This window comes from Bufo bufo, chromosome 1 (genome assembly GCF_905171765.1).
Source record: "Bufo bufo chromosome 1, aBufBuf1.1, whole genome shotgun sequence".
Taxonomy (NCBI): domain Eukaryota; kingdom Metazoa; phylum Chordata; class Amphibia; order Anura; family Bufonidae; genus Bufo; species Bufo bufo.
In genome coordinates this window covers 51,796,944-51,814,301 of record NC_053389.1, presented here as the reverse complement: position 1 = coordinate 51,814,301, position 17,358 = coordinate 51,796,944, and the positions used below count along the sequence as shown (strand labels likewise).

Here is a 17,358-nt window from a genome sequence, read left to right as displayed (position 1 = left end):
GCAGAGCCTCTAGGTGTAACGGTAACGCCCCCGTTGCACATAGAGGCTCATTTGCATATATTAAAACATAATTTTTCTCAGCAATGCAGGCACATATGAACATGGGACCAACACAGATGCCTTCAGCTGCCAAATACCCTACATGGCGGTACGCTTACTTTGAAACTGATTTTGATGGTGACGGACTCCCTTTAATTCCATTTTCCTGATCTGTATGCAGCCATGTTTGCTGGTCTCGGCCATGCTGTCGCCCCTGTCCTACTGTCCCTTCACGGCTGACTGATGGATCCGAGACTAAACAAAGAGTGATGTCACTGCGCAGCGACGGCCATTACTCCATATTAGGCGTCCTGTGGGGCTATTTGCAGCTCCTGTATTTTTGGATGCCCTCACTTCAGTTACATTTATTTTAACCCAGCGCAGTATCTGATTCTTTTACTGCTAGGGTGCGGCAGCCCTTTAACTCCTCGGTGCTTGGCAGGGTTTGCAGCCAGAGGCAAGGAGGCGTTGCGCTCAGTAAATAGTGTTTATGGGGGCGGTGATAACCGTGTAACACGAAGCCTTGTGCTGATTACAACAAAGTTGTCTTGTTCTGTCTCCCAAAGTTTCCCAAAGTCATTAACTCTTGGTAACCGATGTGTATTCTGTGCTGTGGCTGCAGACGTGGAGTGGAGAACATGCAGCCACATTGTGAAGGCCTCTGTGAATCAGCCCAGGTCCAGAATTGGCGGTGGGCTTAATATGTCGCTCAAAGTGCATTATCGTTGGCAACTTTCAAAGATACTTCAAGGTTCAAAATGACAAAGTTAAATGAAAATAGATTTTTGTTGATTTTTCTGGTCATCGTGATAACAACACAATAGTTCAGTTAATTTTGAGGTTCGATGTGGAGTTTTCTAGGTGTCATAGAGAATCTATATTTCTGTGTAAGTTATGAGGACTCCTCTAGGTGTCATAGGTGATCGTGGGCTCTGGATGAAGTGTGAGGGCCTCTTCACGTGTCGTGGAGGATCATGGTGTCTTGGTGAGATGTGAGGACCGTTGGGCGTCCGCAGAAATTTTTCCGGGGGTAGGGGGGGGGCATAATTTTATTGACATCCATGCTCTGCTTGTTTCTGAGAATGTAATGAAGGGGAGGGGTATATTCATTATCACAAAGTATAATAACGCATGAGCTGTGCAGTGGTGGATCCAGAGCCTGGTCTCGGGAGGGGCACTTCCAGATTATTTTCTGTCTGCCGCCACAAAACAATAGTGCTTATAGAACAGACTACACAGTGTAGAGGTATACTGTATATTGTGAGGCACAGTGTAGAGGTATACTGTGGGGCACAGTGTAGAGGTATACTGTATATTGTGTGGCACAGTGTAGCGGTATACTGTATATTGTGTGGCACAGTATAGAGGTATACTGTATATTGTGTGGCACAGTGTAGAGGTATACTGTATATTGTGGGGCACAGTGTAGAGGTATACTGTATATTGTGGGGCACAGTGTAGAGGTATACTGTATATTGTGTGGCACAGTGTAGAGGTATACTGTATATTGTGTGGCACAGTGTAGGCTATATGTGTATAACATAAACATATTTCATATGAAAACTTACAATTACTTGGCTTGGCCCTTGGGGATCTCGGACGCCACTTCCACACTTTGGCCGGGGGCTCGGCGGAGCTGATGTTGTGTTTTATCCTAATGAGAAAGATTTCATAATAAGGATTTGGAGAAGGGGCAGAGGGATAGCAGAGCAGAGAGAGGCTGGTGCTGCTACTAGGGGGTCATACCATGGGGGAGCAATAATGCCCCCCCAGTAGTAATTCTCCTTATAATGTGACAGTGCAAAAAATACCCCCTTGTAATGCCCCCAGTTGAGCTAATGTCCCCATAGTGCCCCCATAATGTGCCAGTATAAAATACCCCTATGTAGTGCCCCCAGTAAATGCCTCCATAGTGCTCCTCTCCCTCCTTCCTCCTAGTGCCCCCCATAATGTACCAGTATAAAATGCCCCAGTAGATGCCCTCAGTGTCCCCCATAATTTGCAAGTATAAAATACCCCTTCTTAGTGCCCCCTGTAGATGACCCAATAGTACTCCTCTCCCCCCTTCCTCATAGTACCCACCATAATGTGTCCCAGTAAAAAATTCAGTACAGAGCCCCCCATATAAAACACCCCTTCTTTGTGGCCTCAGTAGATTCCCCTATAGTGCCCCCAATAATGTGCCAGTAATAACAGCCCCCCATCATGTGCCAGTAATAACAGCCCCCATCATGTGCCAGTAATAACAGCCCCCCATCATGTGCCAGTAATAACAGCCCCCCATCATGTGCCAGTAATGACAGCCCCCATTATGTGCCAGTAATGACAGCCCCCCATTATGTGCCAGTAATGACAGCCCCCCATTATGTGCCAGTAATGACAGCCCCCCATTATGTGCCAGTAGTGACAGCCCCCCATTATGTGCCGGTAATGACAGCCCCCCATTATGTGCCAGTAATGACAGCCCCCCATTATGTGCCAGTAATGACAGCCCCCCCATTATGTGCCAGTAATGACAGCCCCCCCATTATGTGCCAGTAATGACAGCCCCCCCATTATGTGCCAGTAGCCAGAGACCCCCATTATGTGCCAGTAGCCAGAGACCCCCATTATGTGCCAGTAGCCAGAGACCCCCATTATGTGCCAGTAGCCAGAGACCCCCATTATGTGCCAGTAGCCAGAGACCCCCATTATGTGCCAGTAGCCACCAGTATTGTACACAAAAAAAAAATAAACACTTATACTTACCTCCTTGGCAGCGATGCGATGCAGGCCTCTTCCGGCCTGTGTCCCGCGCTGTACGGCTCAGGCGGCGTGATGACGTCATCGCGCCGCCTGCGCCGGCCTCTGATAGGCTGCCGGCCTAGTGTCTGCAGCCTATCAGAGGAAGGGAAAGGGACACGCCTCTCCCTCCCCTGCCTCAGCACAGTCATCTGTATCGCTGTCCTGAGGACGGCGATACAGATGACTATGGAGATGAACGCTTCCACAATGGAAGCGTTCATCTCCCTGTGCCCCGATTTCCAGGGGGGGGGGCACTTGCCCCCCCATGCGGACGCCTATGGTGAGGACCTCTCTAGGTGTCATGGAGTATCATGACCTCTTGGTGAAGTGTAAGGACCTCTTCATGTGTCCCGGAGGATCATGGTGTCTCTGTGAGATGTGAGGACCTCTCTAGGTGTCATGGAGTATCATGGTCCCTGGGTGAAGTGTAGGTATCATAGCGAATGTTCTTTAAGGTGTCATGGTGAATCTATGTCTCCGGATAAGGTACAGTTTGAGGACTTTTTTAGGTGTCATGGGGACTCTACATTATTGAGTGAGGTATGGGGATTTCCCTTGGTGTCATGAAGGATCGTGGTCTCTGGATGAAGTGTAAGGACATATCTAGGTGTCATGGAGTATCTATCTTTCTGGATGAGGTGTTAGTCCATCTCTAGGTGTCATGTAGGATCATGATCTCTGGGAAAGTATGGGAACATTTCTAAGGGAAAGTAATGGAAGACCTTTATCTCTGGGTGAAGTGTGAGGACTTCTGTAGGTGTCATGAAAGATCTGTATCTCTAGATGAGGTGTTAGGATTTCTCTAGGTGTCATGGAGGATCTACATCTCTGGATAAGGTGTGAGGAGCTCTGTAGGTGGGGTGCCATGGCAGATCAGTGTCTATGGAAGAGGTGTTAGGATTCCTCTGGGTGTCGTGGATGATCTGCATAAGGTGTGAGGACTTCTGTAGGTGCCATGGAGGTTCTACATCTCTGGATAAGGTGTAAGGAGTTTTCTAGGTGTCATGGAGGTTCTACAGTACATTTCTGGATAAAGCGTTAGGACTTCTCTAAGTGTTGTATGAAGCATCTATTTTTTTAGATCAGGTGTGAGGTTTGTTTTGTAGTTTGCTGGAGAATGATCGTTGGCAAGTGCTTACATTGCTCTGTAGGTTTACGCGGGTATTTAGGTGTATGGGTAGATTATGTCTGTTGTTTGTGATACGGGGTACACTCCATTATAGATTGCATCTATGTGGGGGCGTCCCTGGTGTCTTTGTACCGGGCAGAGATCTGTATGTTTGTTTTATTGCCGCAGCTGACAGCTGTTTCCTGAACCCCAGATACATTCCCATGGACATAGAGGGGGAGGCTGCAGCTGTGCTGGGGTCTTTTCTGGCATTAATGTAATTGTGAAATAAATTGGATCAAATGTCCTGTCCCTGGATTGTAACCAGCAGAAGATAGTGATGTTCTGATGGTCTCTGTGGATCCCCCAGCTCATGGTTTACTCTGTGCTCTCATGGGTTACACGTTGCATAAGAGCCTATGACAGGGGGTCTGTACTTTATCTGCACTCATGAGGCTGCATTGCTCCGCTCTCTCCTGATGTCTCCATGTTCTAGAGCCATGGAGAAGATATCACTAATCACACACAGAGCTGCTGCCATATGACGTCAGACACCGGTTCATAGGCTGTTTGGAATCTGTCTATCCATGGTGATGGCTGGTTCAGACAAATCGATCACGGGTGCCCTCGGCACCTGACCTCTGCACCCCAAACCTACTTTCCTGCATACATAGCACACTCTCTTGTAGTGCCCCACCAATACCGGTGTGTGCTCTGCAGGGCTCCTCTTCAGTGTCTATACCAGGCTGGACTTATATTTATTCCATCATTAGATGCTGAGTGTCTGATGGTCGGCCAGTAGGGGTTGTCACTCAGCATCTGTTGGACTCCATTCACACTTTCGTCATGAACTCCTGTCGTATTTACTGGAAAAGAAGTAGCACAGCACTCTTCTCTAAAATTACAGAAACCGTAATGGAACCCCGACAGACCCCAGCATAGTCCATCAGGCACCACTGGTGTCCGTCATATTATGGATCTGGTACACCATTATTTTTATTTTTCTTTTCCAATTTCGGAACAGAAAAATAGAAATTTTGATGGAGATGTCAACAGCGCCTCACTGGTATAGAAGATTACATACCAAGCCGACTGGCAGACCCCCCCACAGGAGACGAACCAGTGACTGATATATATTGCTCGATTCACTTTAGGACGAAAAGCCATGGAAAATTGGAGACCTCATTAATGAACAAGATGTTCTGATGAAGAGCTTTAAAGGGGTTTTCTGGTGCTTAGATACTGATGACCTATCCTCATGATAGGTCAATATCAGATTGGTGGCAGTGCCATGTGCGTCGCTGTTTCGGGCTGCCGCTGGCTTAGCAAACTATCCATTAGATGGAAGACTCCATCCATTGTGTAGTTCCTTCTGCCTCCAGATCCATCCACAGTATACTTTCACATCCCCTGTGGATCCCCGATACAGGCTAAGGATAGGTCATCAATAAGGCCTTATGCACACGACCGTGTCGGCACATAATGCGGCCTGCAAAGCACAGATCTGAAACATACAGACATCTTCCATGTGCAATCTCACTCCCATTACTAGAAATTAGGTCTTCTCCACAATATGGCCAACAATAGGACATGTTCTATAATTTGCGGAAAAGACACACGGAGACATCCATGTGCTTTCTTTTTTTTTTCTGTTCATGTTCGTAGGGAGGCATTCTATAGTAGAGGCGACTTCTAATTTTTCAGGATTGTTCGAGTCCCTGTAGTCTGACCAATCCAGTGGATATTGCATATGTCATGGAGTGACGCAGAAGAGTCCCCCCCCCCGTGAGTGGTGGACGGGTACCGTTATGTGGACTCGGCTCCTCTACACGGATTGCATTGATGCTTAGTATCTCATGAATGGAAATCCCCATTCTCAGCAGTCTCGGAAGCCCACCCCAGTGCTCGATTTTTTGTGATCGGTGGATGTGCATCAGGAAACCTGATCCATGCAGACATGTTGTCAAAGAGTCCCCGTGATGAATATAACTGGCCCAGTAATAGGAGTGCAGAGAGTTTATGCGGACCTTTAAATTAGTATAGGTTATTTTTGCATTTTTGGGCCGTGAGGATCCATGCCCCTATCACACTGCACCATCTGATCGAGATCTCTGACCTTGCAGCTCTCATTTTGCACGGTTCCCTTCAGACTCCACAGTTGCCACTTAATCCTATTTTCTGGTCTCTGCCAGTTCCAGTCCGATCATTCACTTTTGAATAAAATGCCTAATCCTGGTTGATCTGAAGGTGATTACGCCAAAGACTGGCGGGTTGGCCCTGGTGCCTGCTTTCTAAGAACGAGGCCTCGGAAACGATCAATTGTATTCAGTTGTCCTACAGTCAGCCGCTCCCAAGTCTGAAAATGCCGATAACTGGGAACAGTAAATTGACTGCGGGTGTAGCGTCCCTTTATCAGTCTCGGTCTGATTTTGGTGAGCGACACCTGCAGTTCTCATCTTGCTGAGGGACTTCCAAGGACACGACGTCCTGTTTGTACACAGTGTCATTATTTTTTGTATAAATAGAGGAGAATGGTCGCCCTGGCCCAGCGCCACCTCAATGATTGTTTTCTACATGTGGATCAGATCCTTCTTACTACAAACCAAATAACATCCAAAACCCAGGGGATGCCAGCTGGACGGATGAGAACTGGCGCAGCTCCGGCCAACTCCTCCGTAACATGTTTAACCTCTTCACTGCTTTGTGAGGACTAGAGTTCACTGTATAAATGCCCAATATCTGGTTGTCACAGAAGAGCCTCATCCTAGATTTACTATAGAAGTCCAAAGATCTGTGACCAGGGAGACCAACAATGTTATCTCAATCTACCCTAGAAGAGGTCTCCCCTACAGAAGAGGCCTACTCATTTCTTGTCATCGGAGAGGACCCTATCTCTCTTTGTCAAGAGAGATCTTGCCCTTGTTCCCCATCAGACGTGGTCTCTCATTACTTCCTATTACTCCTCATGAGAAGAGGTCTCCGCAATTCCCCTCATCTAGAGAGATCTCCCCATTCCCCCCCCCCGCCCTCATTGGGAGATGTCTCTCCATTTCCCCCCCTTATCGAGAGAGGTTTCCCCACCTCATCGAAAGAGGTCTCGCCGTTTCCCCACCTCATCGGGAGAGGTCTCCCTATTTCCCCCCCTTATCGGGAGAGGTCTCCCCCCCCCCCCCCCTCATTGGGAGAGGTCTCCCAATTGGGGAAAGTTTCCCCAAATATCCCTATTATGAGGGATCTCCTGACTGGGAGAGGTCTATTTATCATTTCCCACCAGGAGAGGTGTCTCCATCACTTCACACCAGCAGAGGTCTTCTCTTGTCTCCCCACCTCAAGAGGTCTCGCCGTGGGAGCGTGGACAGGTAAGTACATGACACGTGTCCTGATTTTCCTGTTACAAAATGTTGTCATTGGTCAGCTGCACATTTTGACCAGTTGAGTTCCTCTTGCTGGCAGCTCAAGGGTGTGTCCTTTTTGCTGCAGCTCATGGGGTGTGTCTTTTCTGCTGCAGCCCTCTTCACTATCACAGTTCAGGAGGTAGTTGAAGGATGAAACTGAGCATGGTCATCCACCTCAGCGAGGTAGACAGAGAAATAAAAAAAAATAATATACAGTCAGATTTTATTGAATAACTCAGTTGCTATACTAAATGTTTAATTACATGCAATTACAAAAGTATTCAGATCCAGGTACTGGTTTGAAAACTGCAGAATATTTTTTGTGGGACAACCCCTTTAAACGCACCTGAATCAGATTAATCACAGGGCCTCAGGCTGGATGATTTATCTAGTGCAGAGATAGACACTTTTGTCTGACTCTGTACCAACTATTCGTTGGCTTACTTTGAGAAAGAATTTTAAGCCATAATTTTGGTGCAAAATGGTGCATATTAGGCCACACACACTTACAAAATTGCTCCAGATTTTGGTGCCTTTTATGACCATTTCTAGGTCCGCCGACATTAGTAAATATTAGCCAATGCACATAACCTCAAAAACCAGTGAGCAAGATCCTCAAGCGTCTGACTACTGGTTTCCACCTGTATAATGCAGTTGGCCTTGGTGGACCTGGTCCTGGGTTTGATTTGGCTTGGAGTCTGAATGTTTCCTGGGCTCTCATGACTTTCTCCAGGTCCCTTCCATGCCACATATAACATTGATTAGAGGTAAGGGTGTGCTCAGCTTGGGGTAGGGAACATGGTGGCTCATTGACTATTAATGGGTCCTGGGTTCAAATCCGATCATGGATAACATCTGCATGGAGTTTGTATGTTCTCCCCGTGTTTGCGTGGGTTTCCTCTGGGTATTCCAGTTTCCTCCCACACTCTAATAACATACTGATAGGGAACTTAGAATGTGACTCCACTGGGGACGGCGAGTGATGAAGATGTCTGTAAGGTGCTGGGACGGATTTACTAATCCTGTCTAAAATTTAGAAGGCATAAACTTAGAGAAGACAGTCAGAAGATCCACCACGTTTATCAAGGTGGTTTACGCTCTATGATAGGTTTGGGTGCGTCTTACTAGAAGTTAATTGTTTCTTCCTTGCACCAGCTCAGGGCTGACTTAAACCATTATTTTTCAGTAAAGAACTGTCACATACCATTTACTGTGTTGTCCATCTTTGGGGGCCTTCCTGCCAGACCACCTTTCCCAACTCACTAGACCTGCAGAAGGAAGCCTACTTAACTACGCTCTGCCACTAAGTTCCAGCTCCTTCCGGTTCTCCCACTGCCATTAACGCACTATGGTCCCCGCTTGTAAACCTTTGGTTTGATGGAGGTCACGTGTTCCTCATGCATCACATCACTGGATCACGTGAGATGCATGGAGGGCACATCACAGCTGCAGCCAATCATTGTCTGCAGCAGCACACCTGACCTCCGTCAAACCGGCAGTTCACGAGTAGCTCTTCTATGGCAGCGTGGAGTGTCGGGGAGCCAGTAAATATGCCTAATTCTGCCAATCCAGTGAGGTGGGGGAGTGTCTGGCAGAAAGGCCTCCAAAGCCGGACAACCCCTTTAATAAATCTGCAGCATTTTTTCAATCCACTTTATTTTCCAGACGCTTTACAAAAGTTTCCAGTGAGGTGAGAAAAGTGTCTAAAGGGGCGAGAACGCTGACACATTTTGATGAGTAAATCTCATCCCCCCCCCCTTCCTTCCTTTTCCCTGGAAGTTGAGATAAGGTGATTAGATTTTAAGATCCTGGGGTCATAGATGATGGGAGTTATACATTGTTTGTCCAGAGCAGAGGGAAATCTTCCTACTGTGTGGGTAATTTTTGGTTGGATTTGAAGTCCTCAGATGTAGTCTTCAAAGAAACTGCAAAACTAAGTGATCCATTCACTGACAGACAGCTGTTTTATGTTTCTCGTGATCCTTGCGTTCCCTTATCTATAGCATGTGTGTCACTGGTGCAGTGCCAGCCGCATGCTCTAGACTCGTATACCAGTATGTACGGTGGTATTTAGTGACTGCACGGAACGCCACTCCTCGTTTCCCCATGGCTCTTCCAGGGCTCCATCTCTCATTCAGCTCAGCCTGAGCTGATTAAACACCTTTTATGTTGGAGTTAAATCCCTTTGTTCCTGACTTGATCGCCCTGTGATCATAAGCCCCGGCGTATTTGCACAGGAAAATGCTGTTACAACACATTCCACTCTTCATGCGGTCTGATGAGCTGAGGAGGGGGATAGTCAGGACAGGGCGGTGGGCTTCATGTGTCGCTTAGAACCTCACTTTAATGTAAAATGATGGGCTTGGAAATGAAAGCGGTCGGCATTGTCCTCACTCATATTTATAATTTCGCAGTTTCATGTTTGGTGCATGAAAAGAGGGTTAAAATGACCTCCTGCTGCCCGTCTGCCCACCCATGTCATGCTTCTGCGATGAGCTTATCACCCGGAGATTGGGTCGTAGGCTACGTATGAGGCTGTCTCTTGGATCAGTGCCCTGAGGTCTGGAGGAAAATGAGGGGTCAGCAGTCAAATGTGAACCACTTGACATTTGTCCTGCAGTCCTCCAAATAGACCGGTGTCCTATAGACTGCCCTTATCCACATATGATCACCATCCTATAGACTGCACTCCTCCACATATGACCGGCGTCCTATAGACTGCAGTCATCCACATATGACCACCGTGCCATAGACTGCACTCCTCCACATAAGACTAGTGTTCCATAGACTGCACTCCTCCACATATGACCACCCGTCCTATAGACTGCACTCCTCCACATATGACCAATGTCCTGTAGACTGCACTCCTCCACATAAGACCAGTGTTCCATAGACTGCACTCCTCCACATATGACCACCCGTCCTATAGACTGCACTCCTCTACATATGACCGGTGTCCTGTAGACTGCACTCCTCCACATAAGACCAGTGTTCCATAGACTGCACTCCTCTACATATGACCAGTGTCCCATAGACTGCACTCCTCCACATATGACCACCGTCCTATAGACTGCACTCCTTCACATATGACCAGTGTCCCATAGACTGCACTCCTCCACATATGACCACTGTCCCATAGACTGCACTCCTCCACATATGACCACCGTCCTATAGACTGCACTCCTCCACATAAGACCAGTGTTCCATAGACTGCACTCCTTCACATATGACCAGTGTCCCATAGACTGCACTCCTCCACATATGACCACCGTCCCATAGACTGCACTCCTCCACATAAGACCAGTGTCCCATAGACTGCACTCCTCCACATATGACCACCGTCCTATAGACTGCACTCCTCCACATAAGACCAGTGTTCCATAGACTGCACTCCTTCACATATGACCAGTGTCCCATAGACTGCACTCCTCCACATATGACCACCGTCCCATAGACTGCACTCCTCCACATAAGACCAGTGTCCCATAGACTGCACTCCTCCACATATGACCGGTGTCCTATAGACTGCACTCCTTCACATATGACCACCGTCCTATAGACTGCACTCATTAGGCTGTGAGATGATTGTCGCTGATCTTGTGCTCGGTATCTTACAGGTTGCTCACTGTTCCAGAGTTTTGGATGAGGTTTATTTCCCAGAGAATGATGTTGAGACACGTTCCGGACCACAGCGATGGGGTTATGGAGACGTGGGAGATGATGAAGACTTTATGGCAGATGAAGCTTCTGGAGGTAAGGACTTATAGAATACATACAGTATATGACCCCGTCTACAGCTGTGCCCAAACCTGACTGTCCCCATCTACAGCTGTGCCCAAACCTGACTGTCCCCATCTACGGCCGTGCCCAAACCTGACTGTTCCCATCTACAGGCGTCCCAACACCTGATTGTCCCCATGTACAGCTGTGCCCACTCCTGACTGTCCTCATCTACGGCTGTGCCCAAACCTGACTGTCCCCATCTACAGCCATGCCTACACCTGACTGTCCCCATCTACAGACATGCCCAAACCTGACTGTCCCCATATACAGCCGTGCCCACACCTGACTGTCCCTATCTACAGCATTGCCCGCACCTGATTGTCCCTATGTACAGCTGTGTCCACTCCTGGCTGTGCCCAAACCTGACTGTCTCCATCTACAGCCGTACACAAACCTGACTGTCCCTAGCTACAGCCAGGCCCAAACCTGACTGTCCCCATCTACAGCCGTACCCTCGCCTGACTGTCCCCATCTACAGCCGTACCCTCGCCTGACTGTCCCCATCTACAGCCGTACCCTCGCCTGACTGTCCCCATCTACAGCCGTACCCTCGCCTGACTGTCCCCATCTACAGCCGTACCCTCGCCTGACTGTCCCCATCTATAGCCGTACCTTCGCCTGACCGTCCTCATCTACAGCCATACCCTTGCCTGACTGTCCCCATCTACAGCCGTACCCTCGCCTGACTGTCCCCATCTACAGCCATACCCTCACCTGCCACCCTTAATTAGGCTTAATAGGTACCAACTATACAAACTTTTTTTAAAATGTTATTCCTTTTATTGACCAAGAGATCTCAAAGCATGACATGTTCACAATACGTCTCAAGGACCCTGTAATAGTCCATTATCATTGGTGAATAACACAACATATAGTAATAAGAGGAGATACAAGTCCAGAGAAATATAAACTATTCACCGTGGATAACAGAGAATTGGAGAAGTCGTGGAATTCGAAAAGTACAAATCTGAGGGGTTTATGGCACTCGCTGTAATATAACATCCAAAAGTAGAGCAGCACCCTTCCTCCAGGGGAGCAGAGATAGGTGCCTCTTAGCTTCTGGCTCTTGACATCTGTGGCCATTAGGGTGATGTAGACGCCCCATTTTATAAAGCCGAGTGGGGGAACGATCACTGCGATGTAAGATCAGACGGGAAAACGTGCAATGTGGACTCTCATGGTAGCATTCTTCATTATCAGTAGGTGCAGGTCGGTGCTTACCGCGCCGGTGACCTCACAGGACATCCTGGACGCTTCCTTTGTTTGTGCTGCGATATTATTCCATATCCCAATACACCAGCGACACTCTCTGCAGCCGCAGGGAGCATGGAAATAACATGTAGAAATGCAGGAAAGAAGTCTGTGACTAATCCTACACCGTCCCTACACTGTCTGGATGATATATATGGAAATTCTTCCTAGGGACAGAAATAGAAATTGGATCTGAAAGCATGTGCAGGGCAGTAATACACTGGATCTAGAAGCATGTACAGTGGGGATAATACATGGAGCAGGGGCATGTACAGGGGAATAAAACATGGGATCTGGAATAATGGACACGGGAGGGAATAGGACATAGTCTCTAATACATTGGATAGAATAGTATATTTCACAGTGAGTTGATGTGTAGGATCTGGCAGATTTAACAAAAGAATGGTGCAAAAGATCTACTAATACATGGGATATGGTGCAGTGTATAATACTGATGATACATGGGATCTGGCAGAGTGTATGGGGAGGTGATACATGGGATCTGGAAAACTGTACATGGAGATGATACACAGGAACTAGTACAGTGTATAATGATGGTGATACATGGGATCTGGTAGGAGTATACAGGGGTGCTGATACATGGCATCTGGTTGGTTGTACAGGGGAGGTGATACATGGGATCTGGTTGATTGTACAGGGGAGGTGATACATGGGATCTGGTTGGTTGTATAGGGGAGGTGATGCATGAGATCTGGTTGGTTGTACAGGGGAGGTGATACATGGGATCTGCTTGGTTGTACAGGGGAGGTGATACATGGGATCTGCTTGGTTGTACAGGGGAGGTGATACATGGGATCTGGTAGGAGTATACAGGGGTGCTGATACATGGGATCCGGTTGGTTGTACAGGGGAGGTGATACATGAGATCTGGTTGGTTGTACGGGGAGGTGATACATGAGATCTGGTTGGTTGTACAGGGGAGGTGATACATGGGATCTGGTTGGATGTACAGGGGAGGTGATACATGGGATCTGATTGGTTGTACAGGGTGGTGATACATGGGATCTGGTAGGAGTATACAGGGGTGCTGATACATGGGATCTGGTTGGTTGTACAGGGGAGGTGATACATGAGATCTGGTTGGTTGTACAGGGGAGGTGATACATGGGATCTGGTTGGTTGTACGGGGTGGTGATACATGGGATCTGGTTGGTTGTACAGGGGAGGTGATACATGGGATCTGGTTGGTTGTATGGGGTGGTGATACATGGGATCTGGTTGGTTGTACGGGGTGGTGATACATGGGATCTGGTTGGTTGTACAGGGTGGTGATACATGAGATCTGGTTGGTTGTACAGGGGAGGTGATACATGGGATCTGGTTGGTTGTACGGGGTGGTGATACATGGGATCTGGTTGGTTGTACGGGGTGGTGATACATGGGATCTGGTTGGTTGTACAGGGTGGTGATACATGGGACACCAGGGCTTCTGATCAATATGGTTTATTACAGTAAAAGCTGGCCAAACGCGTTTCGGAAGTCTCACAACCCTCCTTCTTCAGGGGTATCAAAGAGAGAACAAGAAATAATAATAATCATATATAATATAATCATATGACATCCAAAGAAAAAAAAATTCAAAATATGTTAAAAGGATGTTAAGAGGACATATAAAAGAATAAAGTAAACACTAAAACATAGTATTGTATACTGTGTCATCACAAAAATAATAATAATAATAATAATAATTATAATAACGGTACAGAGTGTATATTCACTGTATAAACATGAGCTCCCATGTGTTCTGGAAGACTTATACATGTGTTCTGGTTGGTTGTACAGGGGAGGTGATACATGGGATCTGGTTGGTTGTACAGGGGAGGTGATACATGGGATCTGGTTGGTTGTACAGGGGAGGTGATACATGGGATCTGGTTGGTTGTACAAAGGAGGTGATACATGGGATCTGCTTGGTTGTACAGGGGAGGTGATACATGGGATCTGGTTGGTTGTACAAAGGAGGTGATACATGGGATCTGCTTGGTTGTACAGGGGAGGTGATACATGGGATCTGCTTGGTTGTACAGGGGAGGTGATACATGGGATCTGCTTGGTTGTACAGGGGAGGTGATACATGGGATCTGCTTGGTTGTACAGGGGAGGTGATACATGGGATCTGCTTGGTTGTACAGGGGAGGTGATACATGGGATCTGCTTGGTTGTACAGGGGAGGTGATACATGGGATCTGGTTGTAGATTAGCTCTGTGGGTAGCAGAAGACTACATTTGCTGTGTCCTCAGGCTGCACTATATGGGCGGTGTGCCAGGAGTCGGCATTGTACAGGAGATTTTTCTTGTGGTTTTTATCTCAGGCGGAGCAGCTGAGCGCAGACTATCGGAGGCTCTTGTACCTGTTCTGTACTTTCACCCCCAGGAATGTGGAGAGATGAAGGAATGTCAGACATCTCCAGGAAAGCTGTAGTAGGGCAGATAAACCTCTCACCTGCCGTCTTTTATGGGAAACACTTGTTAAGCATTAACCCTTCATGTTGTTGTGTGTAACATATTCTTGGTGTCGGTGTAATGGTATGTTCACACGTTTTAGCTTTGGGCGGATTTCCTCCTGTACAATGGATAGAAACGCCAAGCACTAGTGCACGCCCGCAGCGAATCCATGTTCGAGATCTGAGAGTACAACCACGGATTTCTGATGCAGAGGTTCACGTGTGATTTCAATCCAAGGTGTGAACATATCGGGCATGTTCAGACTGTTTTTTTTTTATAAGAAGTTCATTACATTTTCTGTGCCAAAATCCACGGAGCAGAAAATCAAAGGCGTAACACAAGTGTTTCATTGGTTTCAATGAGAATTTGCTCTGTAATTTATACACGTTCAGGTTTGAAATCCAAATCTCGGAGAGAAACAGGATGCCCGTATCGATTCTTGCCGTGGTTCCTGCATATGGATTCCCTATTGAATTTTCCATCTTCAGGATCCTTTTGGGCAGACCCCTCTCATGTTTCTGGACCTGTACAGGAAAGCATACTCACCTGCTGCCCGGCTCTTTTGCTCCCCCTCCGCCTCTGTAGTGCACCGCGACCCGCGTGTCAACATCCAGTCTGATGGCCAACCACTGGCCGCAGCGGTGACATGCCCCCCTTGTGTCATGAGAACCTTTGACATGACGCAATGGGGACATGCCGCCGCTGCAGCCAGCGGTTGGCCATCACTCCCCACCTGTCAACATCCATTTTGATGGTCAGCCACTGGCCTCCCCCTGGCATCATGAGACCCTTTGACGTGATCTGTGACCAGTGATTGACTGCAGCGGCCATCAAACCAGATGTTGACTCCCGGGGAACGGAGTGCTGCAGCGGCGTTGGGGGAGCAGTTTCAGGGAGCAGGTGAGTGCACTTCACTCCACAGGTCCAGGCACTCGGGCAGAAGGGGAGTCTACCCGAAAGGCCTCCGAAGACAGAAAACTCCTCCACGCAGATCGGCGGCAGTGCAAACTGCAAATCGGCGGCAGATATCCGAAGGTCAGTCTCAGAGTTTTGCTTTTTTTTTACTTTTCTTCAACCCAGAATTGGTGCGGTCATTGACAAAACTCACCCAGGGTTGCAGTACCACTTCGGACCAGCAGGGGAATGATACCATTTATACCGTGGCCTTTCTGTATTTCTTTAACCTGTGATATACATGGCTGAAAGCAGAGGACATGTCCTCAGCGTTGCTTTACGTCTCTACTGCCGGCTCCGTGGTTGCGGTATTCTGTTGTGTGTGATTTAGACTTTGCTCACTTATTACTATTGTTTTATGACTTTCCCCTGGTGTGACCTGTGTCCTCGCACATATAACTGCTGGAAGTCAGGCCCTTCTAGGTTTCTTATATCTTACTGATGTCCTAGGAACACCAAGACCACCAGCTTATCCGCCTTGTCTTGGTACGGCAAAGGTCTTGGTACGGAAATCTGGAGTTCCTTTGGCATGCCCTTAGATTGAAAGACCCCCATTAGTAGACCACCCCCATGTCCTGTGTGTGGCACCCCGTGTTATAAGCCCCAGTTCTGGGCATTAGACTAATGGTTTCCACCTCTTTTCAGATGACCCCGGCAGTAGTGAGATTGGCAGCGGGCTCCCAACGGCAGAAGGCTTCACAACCGTACCCACCTCAACAATCGCCTCGTTCGTCACAGGTAAGGATGGCAAATAGACAGGAGCGACGATGAGCGCGACCTGTGCGTCACGCGGCGCAGACGCCCCCCCCCTCTGAGTAGTCAGCTAGAGACCCTCAGCTTAATGAGCGCCCCTTTACTCCTGCCCTTCACTGTGGTTTACCTGTGCCGTTCCAGGGTCTTGTGTTACGCACTTGGTGCCATGGTTGGCGCAGGGTGTACCAGGTTGGCTGCTGTCCTGGTATGAAGTGTTAAATAAACAGGAAGGACAGGCACATTTCATTATCACCGTGATATTAATAGATGGACCCATGTCCATGAAAACTGAACTGGGCCGCCGTCCAGCAGAGCGGGGAACGCTCCCACCTCACATGTTATACTGGCTGCAAACTGGAGCCAAGAAACGAGGCCGGTTTTCCATGGTGGGACGGTTACTAGGGACGCTGGATGAAGGGAGGCCGACACCGAGCAGTAGTGAACATATCCCTATTAGACCTGAGGCTGTTCTTCACTGTGTGCGTCCACATCGTCAGCCACACACGTACCTGCAGATGAAGGGGCCTTTAGAGGCACCAGGTGAAGACAAAATGGCAAAAGCCTGAAAATAGATGCAGAATCGCTGTCCCCATAATAGTGACAGAGAGGCAGCTACGGTGCCCCCGTAATCAGGACAGACGCAGCGCCCACCTATAATAACAGCAGGAGTTACACTGTCCCCGGCAGCAGCTCTGGTGCACCCCTAATAACGGCCACAGTGCCCCCTAACAACTGTGACAGTCACAGGACCCCTCCTAATAATGCTAACTGCCACAGCGGCCCCCCAATAACACTGACAGCCACAGCACCCCCTTTAACAACAGT

General features: G+C 48.1%; 1 protein-coding gene across 7 annotated transcripts in view; it reads left to right on the top strand.

The window, feature by feature from the left end:
• HSPG2 (heparan sulfate proteoglycan 2) overlaps window positions 1-17,358 on the top strand; it is a 126,354-nt gene that overhangs the window by 32,425 nt on the left and 76,571 nt on the right. For all 7 annotated transcript variants that reach the window (XM_040423715.1, XM_040423725.1, XM_040423690.1 and 4 more), the window contains exons 2-3: window positions 10,944-11,079; window positions 16,426-16,518. In XM_040423715.1, coding sequence (XP_040279649.1) covers window positions 10,944-11,079; window positions 16,426-16,518 — 229 coding nt within the window. The remainder of the gene's footprint in view (window positions 1-10,943; window positions 11,080-16,425; window positions 16,519-17,358) is intronic.